A 21,948-nucleotide genomic window follows, 5' to 3' on the forward strand; every position below is an offset into this window, starting at 1 on the left:
GTATTATGCAGTGATCTCGGTTCTGTGCCCGATCCGCGGCAGGAGTCCGGCAGTCAGTGATAGCTGACCGTGGCACGTGCGATGTCCGTGCAGGGAGCAAGCAGCCATCGGGTTCTCGCGCTGCTGTGATGGGGACCCGATGGCAGGGAAGGCAGCACGATGCCTTCCTTAGGCATTGTGGCTGCCTTCTGGGAGATCCTGTGAGATCCAGCCCCCTGGTTTGCACAGACAGGAAGGCTGTAAGTGAATTACAATGTGTAATACACTTACAGCCAATGCATGACAATACAGAAGTATTAGGTATCATATTAGGTATCGCCACGTCCATATCAACCGGCTATATAAAAATATCACATGACCTAACCCCTTAGATGAACACCGTCAAAAAAATAAAATAAAAACTGTGCTAAAAAAAACAAACAAAAATATCACATTACCTAACCACTCAGGTGAACACCATTAAAAAAATAAAAAAGGTGTAAAAAAAAGTCATTTTTTTGTCACCTTACATCACAAAAAGTGTAATACCAAGTTATCAAGAATTCATATGCACCCCAATATATCAATCAAACCGTCATCTCATCCCACAAAAAATGATAACCTACCTAAGAAAAGAAAATAGAATATAAAAATAAAAATAAACTAGGGAGACACTGAAACAGGATTTATTTTTAATTCAAAAATGCTGTTATTGTGTAAAACATAAATAAATAAAGTATACATATTAGGTATCGCCGCGTCCGTAACAACCTGCTCTATAAAAATACCACATGATCTAACCTGTCAGATGAACATTGTAAATAACAAAAAATAAAAACGGTGCCAAAACAGCTATTTTTTATCTTGCCTCACAAAAAGTGTAACATAGAGCAACCAAAAATCATATGTTCCCTAAAATAATACCAACAAAACTGCCACCTTATCCAGTAGTTTCCAAAATTGGGTCTTTTTTTGGAGTTTCTACTCTAGGGGTGCATCAGGGCGGTCATTTTTGGGTGGTTTCTATTATGTAAGCCTCACAAAGTGATTTCAGACCTGAACTGGTCCTCAAATAGCGGGTTTTGGAAATTTTCTGAAAAATTTCAAGATTTGCTTCTAAACTTCTAAGGCTACTTTCACACTAGCGTTCGGCTGTCCGCTCGTGAGCTACGTTTGAAGGGTCTCACGAGCGGACCCGAACGCTTCCGTCCAGCCCTGATGCAGTCTGAATGGATGCGGATCCGCTCAGACTGCATCAGTCTGGCGGCGTTCAGCCTCCGCTCAGCAGGCGGACACCCGAACGCTGCTTGCAGCGTTCGGGTGTCCGCCTGGCTGTGCGGAGGCGTGCGGATCCGTCCAGACTTACAATGTAAGTCAATGGGGACGGATCCGTTTGAAGATGCCACAATATGGCTCAATCTTCAAGCGGATCCATCCCCCATTGACTTTCAATGTAAAAGTCTGGACGGATCCGCTCAGGCTAATTTCACACTTAGCTTTTTTTGCCAATTTAATGCAGACGGATCCGTTCTGAATGGAGCCTCCGTCTGCATTAATATGATCGGATCCGTTCAGAACGGATCCGATCGAACGCTAGTGTGAAAGTAGCCTAAGCCTTCTAACGTCCCCCAAAAATAAAACGGCATTTACAAAATGATCCAAACATAAAGTAGACATATGGGGAATGTAAAGTAATAACTATTTTTGGAGTTATTACTATCTATTATAAAAGTCGAGAAATAGAAATTTCGAAACTTTGGTATTTTTTTATAAATGCAAAAAAATTGGACTCAATTTTACCAGTGTCATGAAGTACAATATGTGACGAGAAAACAGTCTCAGAATGGCCTGGATAAGTAAAAGCATTTTTAGATATGCAAAAATGGCCTGGGCAGAAAGGTGAAAAATGGCTTAGTCCTGAAAGGGTTAAAGAAGCAGCTTCCTAAGTAGACTCCATTATAGTAAATTGAGTCTCTTCAGCTCAGGAGTTGGTAAATCTGGTCCCTCTAATGACTATGCTGTTGTGCAGACTCAATCATGTCCTGTATCTGGGATTGCACATGTGTGTACAATCTCAACATGAAAACACAAGCGGTTGCGATTTAAAGCCCATTTACTTATAACACCTTTATATGGTAGGCAGAATAATACAGGTTAAGGCCTAGTTCACACGACCGTATGGCTTTTATTGTTTTTTGCGGTCCGTTTTTCACGGATCCGTTGTTCCGTTTTTGGGTTCCGTTGTGTTTCCGTTTCCTTTCCGTTTTTCCGTTCCGTTTTTCCGTATGCCATGTACAGTATACAGTAATTACATAGAAAAAATTGGGCTGGCCATAACATTTTCAATAGATGGTTCAGAAAAAACGGAACGGAAACGGAAGACATACGGATGCACTTCCGTATGTGTTCCGTTTTTTTTGCGGACCCATTGACTTGAATGGAGCCACGACACGTGATTTACGGCCAAATATAGGACAAGCTCTATCTTTCAACGGAACGGAAAAACGGAAATACGGAAACGGAATGCATACGGAACACATTCCGTTTTTTTTGCGGAACCATTGAAATGAATGGTTCCGTATACGGACCGTATACGGAACACAAAAAAACGGCCCGTACACCCGCAAAAAAAACGTTCGTGTGAACTAGGCCTAAGGGTGGGCTGCTACACATGTGCCAGAGCTGTGTGCTTGCCCCCTAGGCTACCAACCAGCCCCAGCATTACCTAACACAACGTAGCAGCAATGAATACCAGGAAAGCAAACACATCCTTATTGTGCCTGTTGTTACTAAGGCACTATGCGAACATTACACAGAAAACATTATGCCCCCAGTAATGTGAAGAAAACTCTTTCTGTGCCAATGACCTTTTTGAATATCATCATCTGCTCATATTTACTTCACAGTAAAATATTTTGACATTGAAATGTCAAGTTCCCAAATAATAAAGATTATGGGGCCTATTCATGTACTGATATACGCTACTTTTGTGGCATATTGAAATACACACTGGTCAAAATGGCCAAAGAAATCCCACTGGATCCTCTCATATGAAAGTTAAATCTTAACACACGTTCTGTTAGAGGAAGAGAGAAAGTCAAAGTCATGTAGAGGCCTGCGCCTCCACATTGGTTTGGCGCTTCCTCCAGCAGCACAGGCACAATTAAGACTGGCATCTTAATAAATGTGCCCCTATGTTTTCAGTTCTTCATATTAAAGAAATTGATACAATACATTAACATTGGCAGAGTACTTAAAGGGGAAATCCAGCAAAGATAGTCTTCTATGTCATAGATACATGGAAGTGGTTAGAAGGATCATGATTTCAGGAACCTTGGACCAGCCACCGGCTTCCAAACAAAATCTTGAAATCTGCAATAGATCCACTTGCCCTTTGCTTCCAATATCTCTATGGCCCTTTGATTAGAATGCTGCATGAGATTTCTTTGTTCTGCAACCACTGTTATTCCAAGATTTCAGATCTCACATATGTGACCTTCTCTGTACAACATATCAGAAGATCATTTTGACTATATATACCTTTGATGACCGGTGCCTGGTGACAGCCCAATAAAGTGTACTTTATGGCTTTATGTGTTAACACTTTCTATTCTACATTAACTGCTCCCTTTTTAATAAATTAACCTTACAACTCATAGCATTTGTAATAAAAGTGATAAAGCACTAGTGTCAGCTCAGTTGACAGAAAACCCACATTATAGCAAAAATCCATCATATTGTTGTTCCCCACAAGAAGTACAATGTTCTTGCACCTGATTGGGCCCTCTCAACCTCTGGGCCCCGTAGCAAGTGTTATGGCTGCTATGGCTATAGTTACGGCCATGGCTGTGTGCATATTGGTCTTGAAAAAACAGGTGCACAAAATATGGATAGCTTTCCTGTGCATTCCTATCAATAGAAAGGACTATTGTTATCTGCCTGACACACAAGAATAGTAATCTACTGCAGAATAGCTGATTGGCGGGGGTATGGGGTGTCATACCTTTGCCGATCAGATATTGATGGAATATCCTGAGTAAAAATTAATGACATATATCATGCATGAAAACCTACCTTGGGATAAATCTTCCTGAGAAAAGACTCGATTGTCTACTCCAACAGTTTGCCGAAGAAGATGTGGTTGTGATTGGTTGATCTGTTTGGCACAATCTGGTTGGTGTCTTGTCATCAAGCAAAGCTCTGGAACCATGTACAAAATTAGGAAAACCCAACCATTGGCTACTAAGGCTATGGCTCTCACAGGGTCATCCCACTGAGGGGCACGGCCTAGAGATATATTTCCTCTTAGCAACATGGTAATCCAAACTACCCAAATGGCAATTGAGAAAAACATTGTTACATAAATATGGGCACTATGTCGTATCCAGTATCTACAAGGCCCACACATACTAATCATTGATACTAGAAATGTGATAGCCATCAATGCCAAAACATATATAAGTATAAGCACAAAGTCAATGTTACGGGCTCTAGGATCTGGCTGATCACATTGGTCCATATTTCTTCCTAGATAGATTGCTACATAGAGAATAGCTATAATAATTTGCACAAATGATAGGGCAATGACTGTGATTAGCATTACCCACCATGACATACCCAGTCCACCTCGGACCAGTCTCACTAATTTACTAGCATGAACTAAAAGACAAGAAAAACAGATGGCAAATAGGACTCCAAATAGAAAGAAACGCGTTGGACAGGTCTGTCTATTAAGTCTAATGATAAAGGCAAATGTAAGACCAAAGATTCCAAGTGTGCCAATGAGGAAGATGAATTGAATAGGAACCAAAGCCCGTTTGGCATTGTCACAAATACGTGGTACTATAATAAGAAGTGCGAGCATAAGGGCGATAGTAAATACAACTCCAGCTGCAGCCAGTGTTTCCAGTACAATGCCCCACGCATCCTCTGCGCTGCACAAGAATATGTAGTCATTAGCAACATTACAAGACATCTTGTCTGTGTCCGGTCTGGCAGGTTCTGTTCAGAAAAATATAAAAATGTTTTAATTAGTAAAGTTTAAACATTAAATCACTAATCTATGCTATTTTTTGTTCATAAGTCATAGAATTGCCAGATAGAACGTATCATATTCATTACACAAGTAAAGCTTGACTCCGTGGTGCAATAGTTTCAGTTCTTTGTTTTATCTATGGCACATAAAATAAAAACCTTTTAACAACTATAAAGAAGTACATTGACCCATAAAAGGAATTGTTTTAGGATAGACATTGGTGGCCAGAGGTTGCATGGTCAGGTCATTACAGTCATAAGCAAACCAGGCAGCCATTTGAAGAAAGGTGAGCAGAGCCAACAGAAGACAAAGGGCGTGATGCTTTCCCAGTGCTGCTGCCACTCAGGTCTGCAAATGGATTTGTCTTGCCTCTATGGAAATAGCTATTCAATACCAACATCCAGGAAAGACATCCAGGCCCTTCTTGAATTTGTTCTATGAATCAATCATCACAACATCCTATGGCAGAGAGTCACATAGCCTTAATAGTGACATTACAGGGGTTTCCTGTCCTAGGGCCTTTGTAGGTACACTATGCAGCAAAGACACAACCTGCTTACAGTATCTAATTGCCCATTAGATCACCCTCATCAGTGATCAATATATGGGTACAGCAGTGAGCATAAAATTAGGATTTAATGAAGACCTTTCACCGCTCCTGACATTCCTGTTTTAATAGCTTTATGCATTCCCCATGTAATAACAATTCTGGAACATCTGTTCTTATGGCTCCATGTTGTCCTTTTCCTTTAATATTTCTATTAGAAGTTATGAATTAATTGCCACCAGTATGTTTTGGAGCTCTGTATGTAATATATTCCAAATATGTCTGTGAGGAATATGGATTAATATTTACTGTCAGCCATGTCCTCACACCCCCCATTTGCTGACAGGATTTCCCTGCTTCAAAGCCCCCAGCCCTGATTGTAATTTTATGCACCTCTTGGCATGACTCAGTTGGCCAGGAAGACACCCCTCAGGGGGTCCAAGCTTCAAGGAGAAGTTCACACCTCTGTGCAGCAGTTGGGAGCCACCTGAATCTGCAGGAAAACCCCCCAGCAGGGGGTATCTGCTTTGGCCTGGATCAATGAGATTTCCTAGACATATTGGCACCTACCTCTCATAAGGAATTATGAATCACCTGGCCACCGCAGACGCAAACCGGATACATATTTGGGTCCCGGTGGCCACGAGGTACGGTCCCATGGTCTTTGTTTACTCGTACCCAGTCGGGGTAGGGAGATACCCATATCTCCCCATAGAAGCCACCTACCGGTACCAGGTTTGGGCTCTAATTGTAGCCGGAACCCAGGCAGGTCCATTAGTCCCAGAACCATCTCCCTGTGACCCTCTGGTCTGGAGCTATGACCCCTAAAGGGTTTTGTGGGTCATTCACCGTCAGCCCAGAAGAGGGGGAGTTGACCCCTCCCTGAGGCAGGGAGGGGGTGGGCCAGCTCCAGGTTAAAAGCCTGGTGCCAGCAAGTAGGGGGCGTCTTTTTCTGAAGAGGGGTCACATGCTACACATGTGTTTAGAGGGACCCAGGAAATAGCCGGAGATTACAGCCCCTCGTGTGGCCTCCAGCTCAGGACATCGCCAAGGAACTTTCATCATACTTGGTAACTTACTTTCACCCTGCTTAATCCAATTGTAACCATATACCCTGTAATCTGTAACCTCAGACCACTGTATATATATTGTCTGTGTATAGTGTGTTATATCTAGTGTGCTCTTATAGCGATTAAATCTATAATTTAATCTTGTGCTATCTTGTATCTCGATCACGAATCCCCACGTCCGTGTTTTGGCCTAGTTATAAGCTACCGCGGGTTGGTTTCTGACCCTATATAATCCCGTTAGCGGACCGGGCTTATATCAAACGAGAAACTGGTGGCAGTTACCCGGGCTGAGTGTGGGCTGTTTTCACTGCGGCAGTGAAAAGGCCCTTCCAGCTTGTTGCCTCTCTGTGCCCGCGTGGACAGGAGGTGTATGTGTAAACTATACCAGCCTGACCTTACGTGCTCCTCTGGAGGGCGTAACTTCACGTTTTTGGTAAACCCCGTGATCATACCAGGTCTCGTGAGCTCGACGTGGTTGACGTCAGCGGACACGAGGGGTGGTATTCATCACATATTGGTGGCAGCAAAGTGGGATCGAGATACTAGTGTGTGTGAGTGTGAGACCCATACTCCCAGACACTAAAGACGACCAGCAGTAGCTCTTGCTGCTGGAGTCTTAAGATCAGTTCAACACTAGACTGTCTGAGGGCAGATACAATAAGGTGTGTGTGCATCAGGTTGCAGTGGTGTCAGTGACCATCCGTTGCAATGACGGCCAGTATCACAAGGAGCAAATCGAAGGAGATGGCCGATGCTTTAAATGGGGGCGGAGTGGAGGTGGAAGGCGAGGGGGAGCACAACCAAAGCTCCCCAAGGAGCCAGTCGCCAGAGGTGAGGTCCGCGGCGGGCCTCACTCCACCTGCCCCTCCCCCCAGCCAAGCTGGCTCAGCTGCTCTCCTACAAGCTGCCATGGACCGTCTCCAGGCTGGAGACCAGGCAGCCTCTGAGCTCCTACTGGCAGCTGCAGAGCGTCGCGAGCAAGCAGAGGCTGCAGAGCGTCGCGAGCAAGCAGAGGCGGCAGAGCGTCGCGAGCAAGCAGAGGCTGCAGAGCGTCGCGAGCGGGCCGAGCGTGAGCACCAGCTACAGATGCTCCAGCTAAAGCTCCAATTCCAGCAGCCATCCCCAGCCCAATGTGAGTCTCCAGAGGTCCGTATTCCGAAACTGCGGGCGGAGGACTTTCCCCTACTGGACAAAGATGGGGACCTGGACACCTTTTTGTTGGCATTTGAGACAGCCTGCCATCAATACCAACTGCCAGAGGACCAGTGGGTCAGATTCCTCACGCCACGGCTCAGGGGAAAAGCCCTTGAAATCTTCAGATACCTGCCCAGCGAGACCATCCTGAGCTATGAGGACATCAAACAGGCTCTGGTCAGGCAGTATAACTTAACCCCTGAGTCGTACCGGAAAAGGCTCAGGAATTTGCACCGGGGTTCTACCCAGAGCTGGGCCGATCACATGCGGGCCTTGCTGAGAGCGGTCGACCAATGGACCACAGGATTGGAGCTCTCCACCGTCCAGCAGCTGAAGGAGCTCATCGCCACAGAACAGTTCTTGTGGAACTGCCCAGAGGATCTCCAGCAGTACCTCCGTGACCGGAAGCCAAAGGGGGCCTCCGCAACCGCAGCCCTGGCCGATGAATACACCAACAACAGGACTTCAGAGGCCCGGAAACCTGTCGGCTGGAGAGGGGGTAAGACGCACGCTGCACCTGCTACCCCTGCCCCTAGGCCCAAGTGGGCACCGGCCCCTGCTGCACTTTCCACGTCGGTGGGGGAACCCCGACTTTGTCACCTGTGTAAGCAGCCAGGACACTTCCAAGCCATGTGTCCCCAGCGCCCGAGGGATCCGTCCCAGTCATCAACCCGGAAACCGTCCACGGTGTTGTGTGTGGGTGGGGGTGGTGGGAGGTCCCTTGACAATGTTCAACCGGTCACCGTGGGCCAGGCCGTGGCCATGGGACTTAGAGACACCGGCGCTGAAATGACACTGGTACGGCCTGAACTGGTGACACCCTATGATTTACTGCCCGGGAGATCCCTCACTGTCTCCGGGATTGGAGGAGTGGAACCGGCGCTGCCCGTCGCCAAGGTCTATCTGGACTGGGGCGCCGGTCGAGGGGTAAGGGAGGTGGGGGTATCCGCAAATATCCCCGCCAGTGTTTTGCTGGGGACGGACCTGGGGCGGCTTGTGTCTAAGTATGTGGCCGCTGACGCCCCAGGGTCCGATTCCCCAGAATGTGATGCAATGTCCCCCCCGGATAATACTGTGAATGTACCTATTATGCATGTTGATGGGGATGTGGGGGATGTAATGTGTGCCTCTCCCCTCAGTGGGGAGGGGGTCATTCCTGTCAGCTGGGCTGAAGCCCCAGGATGTAGCCAGCAAGCATGCTGGGACCTGTTGTCCTCCAGTGTGGTGACTGGGGGGACAAGCAGGGGGCAGACAGCTGCAGGGGGGGAGGATGCAAATGAGGTCAGGGCTGTCCCAGGAGAAGTGGGACTGCCAGGTGAAGCCTCAGTGCAGTGTTCCTCCACCACTGGGATGTCAGGGGGCCAGGTTAGTCCGCCTGGACTGGCGACTTGGTCGGGAGTTGAGGGGAAGCAGGCACTACCAGCGGTGGCAGCGGCTGTCACGCGCAGTGGGAGTGCTGGGGCCCTAGGGGCCCCTCAGGAGTCTGATGGCTTTCCCCCTTCCGACCAAGTGTCTGCCAAGTCAGATGGAGGCCCAGAGACAGGTCCCAGGGACCTGACAGAGGACGTGGCAGTCTCATCTATTCTGACCACGTCCAGTCAGGGGTTTCAGGTGGCGTTAGTGGCTGACGCCAGCCTGAACGCTCTCAGGGAGCAAGCGGCGCTGCCTCCCTCGGACTCAGACCTCAAGCAGGTGGTCGGGGACCAAGGAAGGCTGTGCCGGGTCACGGTCCAGCAGGGCTCACCGGAGGAGTGGCTTAGGGACCAGCAGTTAGTAGAACTGGCAGGGGACGTGGCAGTCTCATCCATTCTGACCACGTCCCACCAGGGGTTTCAGGGGGCGTTAGGGGCTAGCGCCAGCTTGAAAGCTCTCACAGAGCATATGGCACGGCCTCCCTTGGATTCAGACCTCCAGAGGGCGGTCTGGGACCAAGGTCGGTTGTGCCAGGAAACGGTCCCACAGGGCTCACCAGGGGCGTGGCCTAGGGACCGACCATTTGTGGTATCCTATCCGTACAGGGCAGAATTTCTGTGGGCTGTGCATGAGACTCCGGTAACCAGATACCCAGGGGCCGCTAAGGCAGAGGCTTGGAGTGGAGACCTAGCCACCCCTGGGGCGTCGGTCATCGAGTGTGTCATGCGCTTCCAGGAAAAAGCGCCGGCCTTGTCGCGGTTGGTGCACGACAGTATGGGGCAGGCCCAGACCGTCCAGAAGCAGGGGTATGACCAGTTAGCTTGTGAGAGGACCCATCACGTGGGTCCGCAAGCATGGATACTGGTTTCGGTACCTCAGACTAAGCTTCAGGCGGCCTGGGAGGGACCGTACCTCGCACACCAGCAGCTCAATGCCAGGATGCACCTGGTCACCCTGGACCACGCCCGGGGAAGGCAGAAGGCACAGGAGGCAGGTGCCCTCCCAGAAGGCCACCCCTTCCGGGAAATGTTAGCAAACAAGCATGGAAGGGCTGCGTACCTGGAGGTCATTGCCGTCTTCGGTCCTACATGGGAGGATCCCCGAGAGCATCTGGCGCAGATGCTCGGGCAGATCGGCCAGGCAGGCTTGACCCTTACGCCAGGAAAGTGCCAGCTGGGCATAAGTGAGGGGCCCCGGGTAGGCAGGGAAGCCTCGGAACCGGAACCTGGGAGAAGGGATGCCAGCTCATCCTGGATCACCCTCCGGGACAAGCACCAGGCGATATCCTTCCTGGGCTCCGCCGGGTACTATAGGGAGTTCGCACCCCACTATAGTAGCCTGGCGAGGCCCCTGACGGACCGCACCAGGAAGAAGCTGCCCTCCGCAGTCGATTTGACCAACGACTGCGAGACGGCCTTCCAGGCGCTGGAGCATGCCCTTTCCAGCTTCCCGGTACTACAGGCAGCCGACTGCGTGCGGCCGTTTATGGTACCGTCTGAGGCCAGCCATTGTGGCCTCAGGGTCAGGCTCAATCCAGGTGACCACCTGGGTCAGGAACGAATGGGAGGTTGGTACGCAGGAGCCTGGCTCTCCGGCCGTACCACTTTGCCATTAACCACCAGGGAGGGCGCGGATGGGCGCACGGGGGAGCACAGGAATGTGCTGCCCCCTGGCGCCCTCTAAAAGGGGGAGGTGTGAGGAATATGGATTAATATTTACTGTCAGCCATGTCCTCACACCCCCCATTTGCTGACAGGATTTCCCTGCTTCAAAGCCCCCAGCCCTGATTGTAATTTTATGCACCTCTTGGCATGACTCAGTTGGCCAGGAAGACACCCCTCAGGGGGTCCAAGCTTCAAGGAGAAGTTCACACCTCTGTGCAGCAGTTGGGAGCCACCTGAATCTGCAGGAAAACCCCCCAGCAGGGGGTATCTGCTTTGGCCTGGATCAATGAGATTTCCTAGACATATTGGCACCTACCTCTCATAAGGAATTATGAATCACCTGGCCACCGCAGACGCAAACCGGATACATATTTGGGTCCCGGTGGCCACGAGGTACGGTCCCATGGTCTTTGTTTACTCGTACCCAGTCGGGGTAGGGAGATACCCATATCTCCCCATAGAAGCCACCTACCGGTACCAGGTTTGGGCTCTAATTGTAGCCGGAACCCAGGCAGGTCCATTAGTCCCAGAACCATCTCCCTGTGACCCTCTGGTCTGGAGCTATGACCCCTAAAGGGTTTTGTGGGTCATTCACCGTCAGCCCAGAAGAGGGGGAGTTGACCCCTCCCTGAGGCAGGGAGGGGGTGGGCCAGCTCCAGGTTAAAAGCCTGGTGCCAGCAAGTAGGGGGCGTCTTTTTCTGAAGAGGGGTCACATGCTACACATGTGTTTAGAGGGACCCAGGAAATAGCCGGAGATTACAGCCCCTCGTGTGGCCTCCAGCTCAGGACATCGCCAAGGAACTTTCATCATACTTGGTAACTTACTTTCACCCTGCTTAATCCAATTGTAACCATATACCCTGTAATCTGTAACCTCAGACCACTGTATATATATTGTCTGTGTATAGTGTGTTATATCTAGTGTGCTCTTATAGCGATTAAATCTATAATTTAATCTTGTGCTATCTTGTATCTCGATCACGAATCCCCACGTCCGTGTTTTGGCCTAGTTATAAGCTACCGCGGGTTGGTTTCTGACCCTATATAATCCCGTTAGCGGACCGGGCTTATATCAAACGAGAAACTGGTGGCAGTTACCCGGGCTGAGTGTGGGCTGTTTTCACTGCGGCAGTGAAAAGGCCCTTCCAGCTTGTTGCCTCTCTGTGCCCGCGTGGACAGGAGGTGTATGTGTAAACTATACCAGCCTGACCTTACGTGCTCCTCTGGAGGGCGTAACTTCACGTTTTTGGTAAACCCCGTGATCATACCAGGTCTCGTGAGCTCGACGTGGTTGACGTCAGCGGACACGAGGGGTGGTATTCATCACAATGTCTTTAACAGTAGGGCCTGAGGAAAGACCTTAGTTGACCATTTGGCATTGGGAAGGTGCCTAGGTTTACCTCTGGTCAATACAGATGTGGAGATAACTACCAATTATTTGTGTATTTTTGTTTATTTAGATTTGTTTAAAGTTTTAAGTCCAACTATGAGAGACCACTGAAGACTTAATCCCCAGTAAAATTCATTGCACTATTTCTGTACTGCAGTGTATTATGCCTGTCAGTATAATGACAGGCATCCTATTAGGGTACCATAGGGAGATAGCTGTCTCATGACAGGCACCCCATGTACTGTATATGGCAGTTTTAACTATATCTTTCTACTGCTTGAAATAAATGGTGAAAAAACGATTCTGCTGTTCATTCTGTATTATCCATGGATCAGACGCATATTAGCACCATTCAATGGGGGCTAATCTGCAAGCAGTTATCCTGCAGTTTCTGTACAGATTCTTGCAATACCGGTAAAAAAAAGATGGCCATATGAATCTAGTTTTAACAGTTTTCCTATGAATTTCAGTGCACAATAAATTAGTGCCAAAACTTGTGAAATGTAGGTTGTGTGAACATATCCCTAGCAACCAGCTAAGGGTTTGTCCACACCTGCAATAAGTACGTATTTCTGTTGTTCGGCTCCATTATAGGAGTGCTGTAAATCTAATTGATTTCACTGTATAAAACAGCACAAACAAAAAACATCTCCTTGGCTTAACTATCTCTTATACAGGGACGTAACGATTGTGGTCGCAGAGGGTGCGACTGCAACCGGGGGGTGAGGGGACCCACTGCGCCCACATTTAACAGGGCCCGGCACTGTCATTGTACTCCAGGGCGTGCCCCATCAGAGCGCTCACCTGCATCATATGTGCTCCAGCATCAGGCCCCGGCGCTGCCCTATTATAATTAGTCTCAAATGAAATGGGGGGGGGGGGGGGGGGCAGTGGGGGACATTACTTGGGGGACTGGGGGACATTACCTGGGGCAGTGGAGAACATTACCTGGGGCAGTGGGGAACATTATCTGGGGCAGTGGGGGATATTACTGGGGGCAGTGGAAGGGCACTATAGGGATATTATTGTGGGTGCTATAAATACCAGGGTCGATCGTGGTCACAGAGGGTACAGCCGGGCACGGGGTGGGGGGTCCCGATCCAATCTTTGCCCTGGGGGCCAATAGAACTCTAGTTACGCCACTGCTCTTATACTAAAGTTTTATAAAGGTGTACCTAGAAGAACTGATGCTGTTTAGAAGGCAAATTGTAGTCATACGAAGTATTGGTTTGAATTGGATTTCTCTTTGTTTCCTTCACGTTGTATTTTCTTAATTGATAAAAAATAAATAATTAACACTACTATTTTTGAAAGCATTCCTACTTTGTAGTATTTTTCCTATACCTGCCGAAAACCTTTATACAGTACTGTAGAAAGCTGTCAGTCATTGATGGCTGTACACTGGGCAGAGAGAGATATATGTAAATGTATACATTACAAGTTTTGCTGATTCTTTTCCCACTAAACTATATATATATTTGTTCAGCTGCCCTATAACACACTGCCTGCAGATTAAAAAGAATATGCTGCAAACATTTCAATAATTAAAAGGAACTTATTCATTGTATAATAACAACGTTATATATTTTCTCAATCAATTCCTCAATACATATTAAGATCTCTTTTTGCAGTCATTAGAATCAGCTATTTAGTTATGTCTTGTAATACGCACAGGACCTATACATCTATCACATGACCACAACAGATGTTTATCCACTGGAATTAAACAAAAAGGGTTTCCCTTGAATGAATGCAAGCAGAGATCTTGAAAACTGTGAGAAATTGAAACAAATACATGTTAGACATCTTTAAAATGGCTTTTAAGATACTTAAAAGTCACAGTCAAAATTTATCTTCTGAGCATCTCCTATAAACATAACCCAACATCAAACACTTGCAAGGAGTAATTTGAGTTTGCCAGCTTTGTTGATTAAATGGTGCCCACACGTGACATTGCTTTTATCTTTAACCCCTTCACGACTGGCACCATACATGTAAAGCACTGAGGGATGTGAATTAAGCCCCAGCGCCGTACAGGAACTGTGCCCACCCGATCAGCGGCAGGGGCCCTGACAGTCACTGACAGTCTCTGCTGTATATGCCAGCATCTGTGAAAACACTTATACTGGTGCTTTAACCCTCTGTATGCAACATGATCGCGGCATGTACGGAGTTTGTGGAGGGAGAGGACTCCTTCCTCATCCCATCGGGACCCAGGGCTGCGGTGACGGGGACCCAATGGCTGAGAGGCCAGCCTGATGCCTTCCGCAGGCATCAGGGCTTGCCTTCTAGGGAAGCCTGTGACACCCAGCCCCATGGGTCTCAGAGGCAAGCAGGCTGTCAGTGTATTACACTGGTAATACACTGACAGCCAATGCATTACAATACACATGTATTGTAATGCATTGTAGAGGGGATCAGACCCACAAAAGTTGAAGAATGGGGCAAAAAAAAGTAAAAAAAATGAAAAGCATTTTATAGAATAAAAAATAAAAGTTCCAAGTAAAAAAAGCTCCCTTTTCCCATAATTAAGTTATATAAAATTGTGGGGGGAAAGAATTGGAAAAATAGACATATTAGTTATTGCTGCATCCATTTTGCTGCATCTATATCCTAGCTCTATAAAAATATCACATGATCAACCCTGTCAAATGAACGCCAGGAAAAAAAACGAAATAAAAACTGTGCCAAAACAGCCATTTTTGGTCACCTTGCTTCTCAAAAAGTGTAATACAAAGCGATCAAAATGTGTTATGTACCTCAAAATGGTACCAATCAAACTGTCATCTCATCCCGAAAAAAAGTAGACCCTACATAAGACAATCACCCAAAAAAATAAAAAAAATATGGCTCTCAGAAAATGGCAACACAAAAAAAAGATTTTATTCTTTAAAAAAATTTTTTACTGTGTAAAACTTCACCAAAAAATATAGACATATTAGGTATTGTCATGTCTATCTGGCTCTATAAAAATATCACATGATCTAACCTGTCAGGTGAATGCTGTAAAAATAAATTAAAACCATGCCAGAACATTCATTACGCCTCACCTTACAAAATATGTAATATTGAGTGATCAAAAAGTCATATGTACCCCAAAATGGTACCAATGAAAACATCACCCCATCCCACAAAAAATAAGCTCCCAAGACAATTGCCCAAAAAATAAAAACCAATGGCGCCCGTAAACCAATCCTTCAAAATCTGCGCTACAGAAGTCATATGGCACTCCTTACCTTCTGAGTTCTGCCATGTGCACCTACAGCAGTTTACCACCACATATGGGGTGTTGCCATATTCAGAGAAAATAGGTAACAAATTATGGGGTGCTTTTCTCCTTTTACACCTTTCAAAAATGAAATATTTGGGGATAAAGCAACATTTTATTGGAAGAAATGAAACTTTTCATTTTGACAGCTTAGTGTTTCTAAATTCTGTCAAATGCCTATGAGGTTAAAGTGCTCAGTATACCCCTTAATAAAACCCTTGACGGGTATAGTTTCCAAAATTGGGTAATTTTTTCAGGGTCTCTTCAAATACAAAATGGTGCCCAAAAACCATACTAGCAAAATCTGCCCTCTAAAAACCATATGACGCTCCTTTCCTTCTGACCACTACCATGTGCCCCTGCAGTAATTTATCACCACATATGGAGTATTTCTGAGTATCAGAGTATCAGAGTAATACATATTGAGGTTTATTTTGCTGGTTTGTGTTGCAAGAAAAAAAAATCTGCCCAAAAATTAAATTTTTAAATTTCACCTCCATTTTTCTTTAATTCGTGTGGAAAACCTCAACGGTTAACATCAGTTTTGAATAATTTGAGTAGTGTAGTTTCTAAAATGAGGTAATTTATGGGTGGTTTCTATTACATAAGCCCTCAAAAATCACTTTATAACTGAATTGGTGCTTAAAAAATGGTTCTTGAAAATTTGCTTCTAAAGTCCTAAAAAAAATTAAATGAGATTTACAAAATGATGACACCATAAGGTATGAGGAATGTTGATTGATACATATTTTATGAGGTATTGCTATCTGTATTAAAAGTAGAGAAATTCTAATTTAGAAAATTGTGAATGTTTCCAAATTTCTGGTAATTTTTATTTCTTTATAAATAAGAGTGAAATATATTGACTCAAATTTACCACTGTCATGAGGTACAATGTGTCATGAGAACACAATATCAGAATGGCTTGGATAAGTAAAAGCATTCCAAAGTTATTACCAAAAAGTGACATATCAGATTTGCAAAAAATGGCCTGGGCAGGCCTGGGGTAGAAGGGGTTAATCATCCGTACTGGCAGCATAATAGAGCTGTCTTTCTATTAGGTTGGTTTCACACGTGTGGTTTTATTTGTTTTTGGAATTTCTTCACAGCATTCTTTATGGCATTTTACCCTTACTTCTACCATTTAATTATGTCTCCAGATTTTACTTCAAAGTCTATACTAAATTATGAAATCCACTATATACAAAGTTTTTGGGGGAGACCTTTTTTGTTTTTTTGTTGTATTGAAAGAAACACAATTTAAACATAATTTTTCAGGAATTTGTCTCATAGGATTCTCTATAGGTCATGAAAAATTCCAGAAAAATATATGGTTAAAACGCTAGGAAAAAGAAAGTGAAAAACAGAAAAAAAGAGCAGCATAAAACAAAAAAATCATGTAAAGAATGAGATGTTCAATTTCAGCATATCTACTATGTTTTGTTCCATAGAGCTGTTAGCGGAAATAGACAGCGGAGCAGACGTACAGCATAAAGCTGTCTAAACATATAACAAATCTATAACAGTGGCTCGGGCTGGGTCATAAATTTGGTTCAGGACTAGATACTGCAACTTTAACACTCGCGTTTTGGCTTTCCGTTTGTGAGATCCGTTATGTAGGAAGTATTACTTTACTGAGAGAGTAGTGGATGCATGGAATAGCCTTCCTGCAGAAGTGGTAGCGGCAAATACAGTGAAGGAGTTTAAGCATGCATGGGATAGGCATAAGGCTATCCTTCATATAAGATAGGGCCAGGGACTATTCATAGGATTCAGATATATTGGGCAGACTAGATGGGCCAAATGGTTCTTATCTGCCGACACATTCTATGTTTCTATGTTTCTATGTTTATGGGCTCTCACAAGCAGTCCAAAACGGATCAGTTTTGCCCTATTAAATGGAAAAGGATCCGCTCAGAATGCATCAGTTTGCCTCTGATCAGTCTCCATTCCGCTCTGGAGGTGGACACTGAGCCAAACTGACACATTTTGGCAGAATAGAAAACGGATCCGTCTCCCATTGACTTTCAGTGGAGTTCAGGACGGATCTATCTTGGCTATGTTACAGATAATACAAACGGATCCGTCTTGGTACACAATGTAAGTCAATGGGGACGGATCCGTTTTCTTTGGCACAATAGAATACGGATCCGTCTCTCCCATTGACTTTCAATGGAGTTGATGACTGATCCGTCTTGGCTATGTTAAGGATTATACAAACAGATCAATTCATGACAGATGCATGCGGTTGTGTCATTGTAACTGATACGCCCAAAACGTTAGTGTGAAAGTAGCCTTACTATATTCTAGCTATTCAGTGGCTTCTTTTGTGACTTAGATTTGTGCCAAATTTGTGCTACAAAATGGTGCATCTCAAGCCATTCCCACTTTGCCTCTAAGCCATGACTATTTGTAGTCAGTGACTTGCTTCATAAAGCAACTTGCAAAAAAAAAAAAATCAAACACTGCTGGATTTTTTACAATTCTGGAGTCGCAGTCGCACCAACTGGCAAGTCAAGTTGCACCCCTATTCACTTCAATTATGATGTGAGTCTGCAATGCTACACTGCAATCTTTGGTTGCATGGCGCTTGTGGCGGCCTAAGGCCTCATGCACACAACCGTTGTTGTGTTCCGTGTCGATTGTTCCGTTTTCCGTGATTTTCTGCAGACCCATTGACTTTCAATGGGTCCGTTGAAAACTCGGATAATGCACCGTTTGTCATCCACGTCCGTGATCCGTGTTTCCAGTCCGTCAAAAAAATAGGACCTGTCCTATTTTTTTCACGGACAACGGTTCGCGGACCCATTCAAGTCAATGGGTCAGTGAAAAAACACGGAGGCACACAAGATTGTCATCCGCGTCCGTTTTTTTCCTATCATTTGCAAGGCAAACTTGATTTTTTTTCACTTTGCTTCATGTCTTATGATCCTCCAAAAATCAAGGAAGACACACGGAAACTAAAACGGACACGGATCACGGAACAACGGAACCCTGTTTTGCGGACAGTGAAAAAATACTGTCGTGTGCATGAGGCCTAAAACTATGAAAGAGGTGCCCACATATTTTACTGTGATTTTAATTTTCCATGAAACTGCTTATTTTTAAATTAAAGGTCAATGTCAAACACGGCAAAAATACATGTATTTAAATGGATATACATTCTTTGACATACTGTAGCATACTTTTTGCTTTACCACTTTTGGTACCCTAGGCTCCTCCTAAGTATTACCTGTATTAAACCACAAATCCTCCAAAATAATCAAATTGATCACCAAAGAAACCTTTATTCATATATGAAACAAGTAGAATGTGATCTTCCCGCAATTATACTGTGTGAAGCCAAATATAATAATCAATTAAGAATAATTACACATCTATAGCACTAATAGTTACTTCTTCACGTTTACTGGAATCTTCCCATTTTAAACACAAAGAAATATAGAATATATGCTGCATCCTCACTTGAAGAAGCAAATCCATTCTAGACATTCTACTTTTCATTTATATTGTTCATGCAACAAAACTATTTTGCACTTACTGTACGTTTCAGCACAGGGCAATAAAACAGCAGAATATAACTACACGATATGCTAGTGTAAATGCTCTGCGGTATTTTGTATTCACATTACTCCAGCTTTATAGAATGTTATTTACCAAACAATCCAAAAGAGAAATGACTTACGTTTTCTTTTGGTGATTGGGATATTATGGAGAAAACGCCAAATAGTGGCAATAACTCAATGGTTAAAGATTTTATAGCATTTAATAATATACATAATTCTATAAAATTAGTTTTGAATTTAAGGATGTAAGGGATAAAATACTTGAAAATACTACTCAATATTAGGAAATATTTCCATATTATTCACCTAATAGGTGCAGTGCTGTATCTTACCTTATTTTAGTGTTTATCATCCAGTGATGTTACCAGCCTTGTTGCGCTCCTGTGCTCTGCTAACTACTGTCTTCTAGCGATCTATAAACCTTCAAGTAGTTTCTGTCACAAAAGAGGGTGTGTTAGAAATTGGAAAGAACGGCAAGGAAGAGACACACCTGGACCTGTCTGACGGCTCTTTACAATATTGTGAAATCAATGTACTCAGAATGAAGGTTTAACAGCGACTATCAAAAAAGAATACCAGCCAATATTATGCACTTTCTGTTATGTCACAACATGGGACATAAAAATAACAATGGTGTTTCTTGATTATAAACATAGCAAGTACAAATATAAGCAGATCACACTAAAAAAGAAATTTTGGTCGAATGCACTGACTCTGTCCTTTGTACCATTGGGACTGCTATAGAAAACTGTATAAATACAAGTGGTCTGCTTTCCAAACATAAGCTAGTATTCTGGGAAATATTTAGAAATGTAACAGACTTTAATATGTCCCGATATAGTATATAAAAAACGAATATAGTTACGAATAAAGCAAAATGCTGATTCTGTTAACACCACAGTTCATCAAACTGAATTTGCTAAAACCATTAGTTATATAGATGAAATATTGATATTCCGATCCACAAGATATACCATAAAAATATTTAGATGTTAGTAATTCATGATATTGTCCATAGTTATCTCAATAATTTTCCTAAATGGTCAGTATACTGATGCAAACAGCATTATGTCATCATACTATTGATAGATAATTGACAAGCTCCACAATAGGATTCTATTCTGCTGACATTTACGGGTTTGCTATCATCTCCTCAGCACTTGATATTTACAGCAGCTGAAATTACGTGCTTTCATAGTAACACATAAGGCTAGATAAATTGCAATAAATTTATTAATCTCATATACCTATTGCCATGTTCTAATGAGGGTCCTATCGACCCCTAGAACATATCTGAGGCAAACAAAACGAGGCAAGCAATAAGACAACATAGCAAGGACCAAATCAAACACTTTTGGGGGCCAAACCCAGAGGGCAGAGACTCAGGTATTACCCGGAACCCCTGATGGTGGGGATGAACTTAACCAAGGGCTCACTGGTAGCCCATCCAGTATGGTCCCAATGCACTTGGCCACTTACCTACAAAGACTGACGGTGCAAGCACCAGCGGTCCACACAAACATAAATGTTGATAGGAAGACTACAGCATTCAAGAGAGAATGTTGCATAAGTATCTTATTTTTTATTTTCTAATATTTTGTTTTATATTTTTTATATATCCATCCGGAATTTTTTTTTTTATAGGGGTATACTGTCCAATGTTTCGGTCTTATGGCGCCATCTGATGCCTTTACTACTCACAACACTCAGGCCGTGAACAAGGTCTTGGATAAGACCGAAACGTTGGCCAGTATACCACTATAAATAATTTTTTTCCGGATGGATATATAAAAAATATAAAACAAAATATAAGAAAATAAATAAGATACTTATACCACATTTTCTCTTGAGTGCCGTGGTCTTCCTATCAACATTGGTATTATACTTACCACTGAGCACCATCCACACTAAACGAGGAGTGCCATTCAACTCTTGCTATCACACAAACATAAAGACTGGAACCCAGGCACAGGAGCTGGAACCCAAACATAACTGTACAAGATACAGTCCAGACAAGACAAAAGGGAACCAAAACAATCAGATGCCTGGACCCCATGTGGAATGGACGCATGGAGGTCACAGGCAAAGCTGCACAGACAGGCAGACAAGCAGATGCCTGGACCCCATGCGGAATGACACATTGGCGGTTACAAGCAGAGCTGCACACATAGACTAGATGTCCTCCCTCCAGAGAACCCAGGAGCCCTCTAACTGAAAGGCCTAGACTCAGACTAGCAAATGCCTGTTTCCCAAGCGTTGTTAGTCCATGGGCAAACAGACAGCTGCACCACAAGACACAGGACCAGACAAAGTGACCTTGATATCTCACTAGTTGACCACACAGACAGGGCAGATGGAGACCTAACTGGTTGAAATGCGTCAGAGAGAATACCATGGGAATGTAAGCTGTATTATTTTAAAATTAAGAAATAAAGTGTTTTCCTTGATATATTGAGGAGTCTAGACTAACTCCGGATCCAAACTGAATTGGAATTTACTTCCATCACCTGAGAGCTGAATGACTGCATGCTTATAAAACACCCAGACCAGATCATTAACCCCACCAGAACCAAGACAACAGGGAGGGGAGAATGCATACACAAGGTTGCTTCAAATTCATGTAGCCTACACAGAATCTACCGTAGCCAGTTCCACAGAGCTACAAACGTGAGCAAAAATGGCAACCCGAATCACAGTGAACTACACAGTGACACTACCCATGGCAACCAGCCTAAACAGCATCCACCGCAGCCAGTATGCCAGAGCAACCAATGTGAGCAAACACGGTAACCCGTATCACAGTGAACCATACTGTGCCACCC

General features: G+C 44.5%; 1 protein-coding gene across 1 annotated transcript in view; it reads right to left on the minus strand.

Annotated features, from left to right (window-relative positions):
• GPRC5D (G protein-coupled receptor class C group 5 member D) overlaps nucleotides 1–19,576 on the minus strand; it is a 41,891-nt gene extending 22,315 nt beyond the window's left edge. Inside the window, exons 1-2 of the mRNA XM_044301726.1 lie at nucleotides 19,459–19,576; nucleotides 4,054–4,980 (exon numbers count right to left, since the gene is read on the minus strand). Coding sequence (XP_044157661.1) covers nucleotides 4,054–4,954 — 901 coding nt within the window. The 5' untranslated portion in view covers nucleotides 4,955–4,980; nucleotides 19,459–19,576. The remainder of the gene's footprint in view (nucleotides 1–4,053; nucleotides 4,981–19,458) is intronic.
• Between the last annotated feature and the right edge of the window lie 2,372 nt (nucleotides 19,577–21,948).

Source organism: Bufo gargarizans, chromosome 7 (assembly GCF_014858855.1).
Source record: "Bufo gargarizans isolate SCDJY-AF-19 chromosome 7, ASM1485885v1, whole genome shotgun sequence".
Lineage (NCBI taxonomy): Eukaryota > Metazoa > Chordata > Amphibia > Anura > Bufonidae > Bufo > Bufo gargarizans.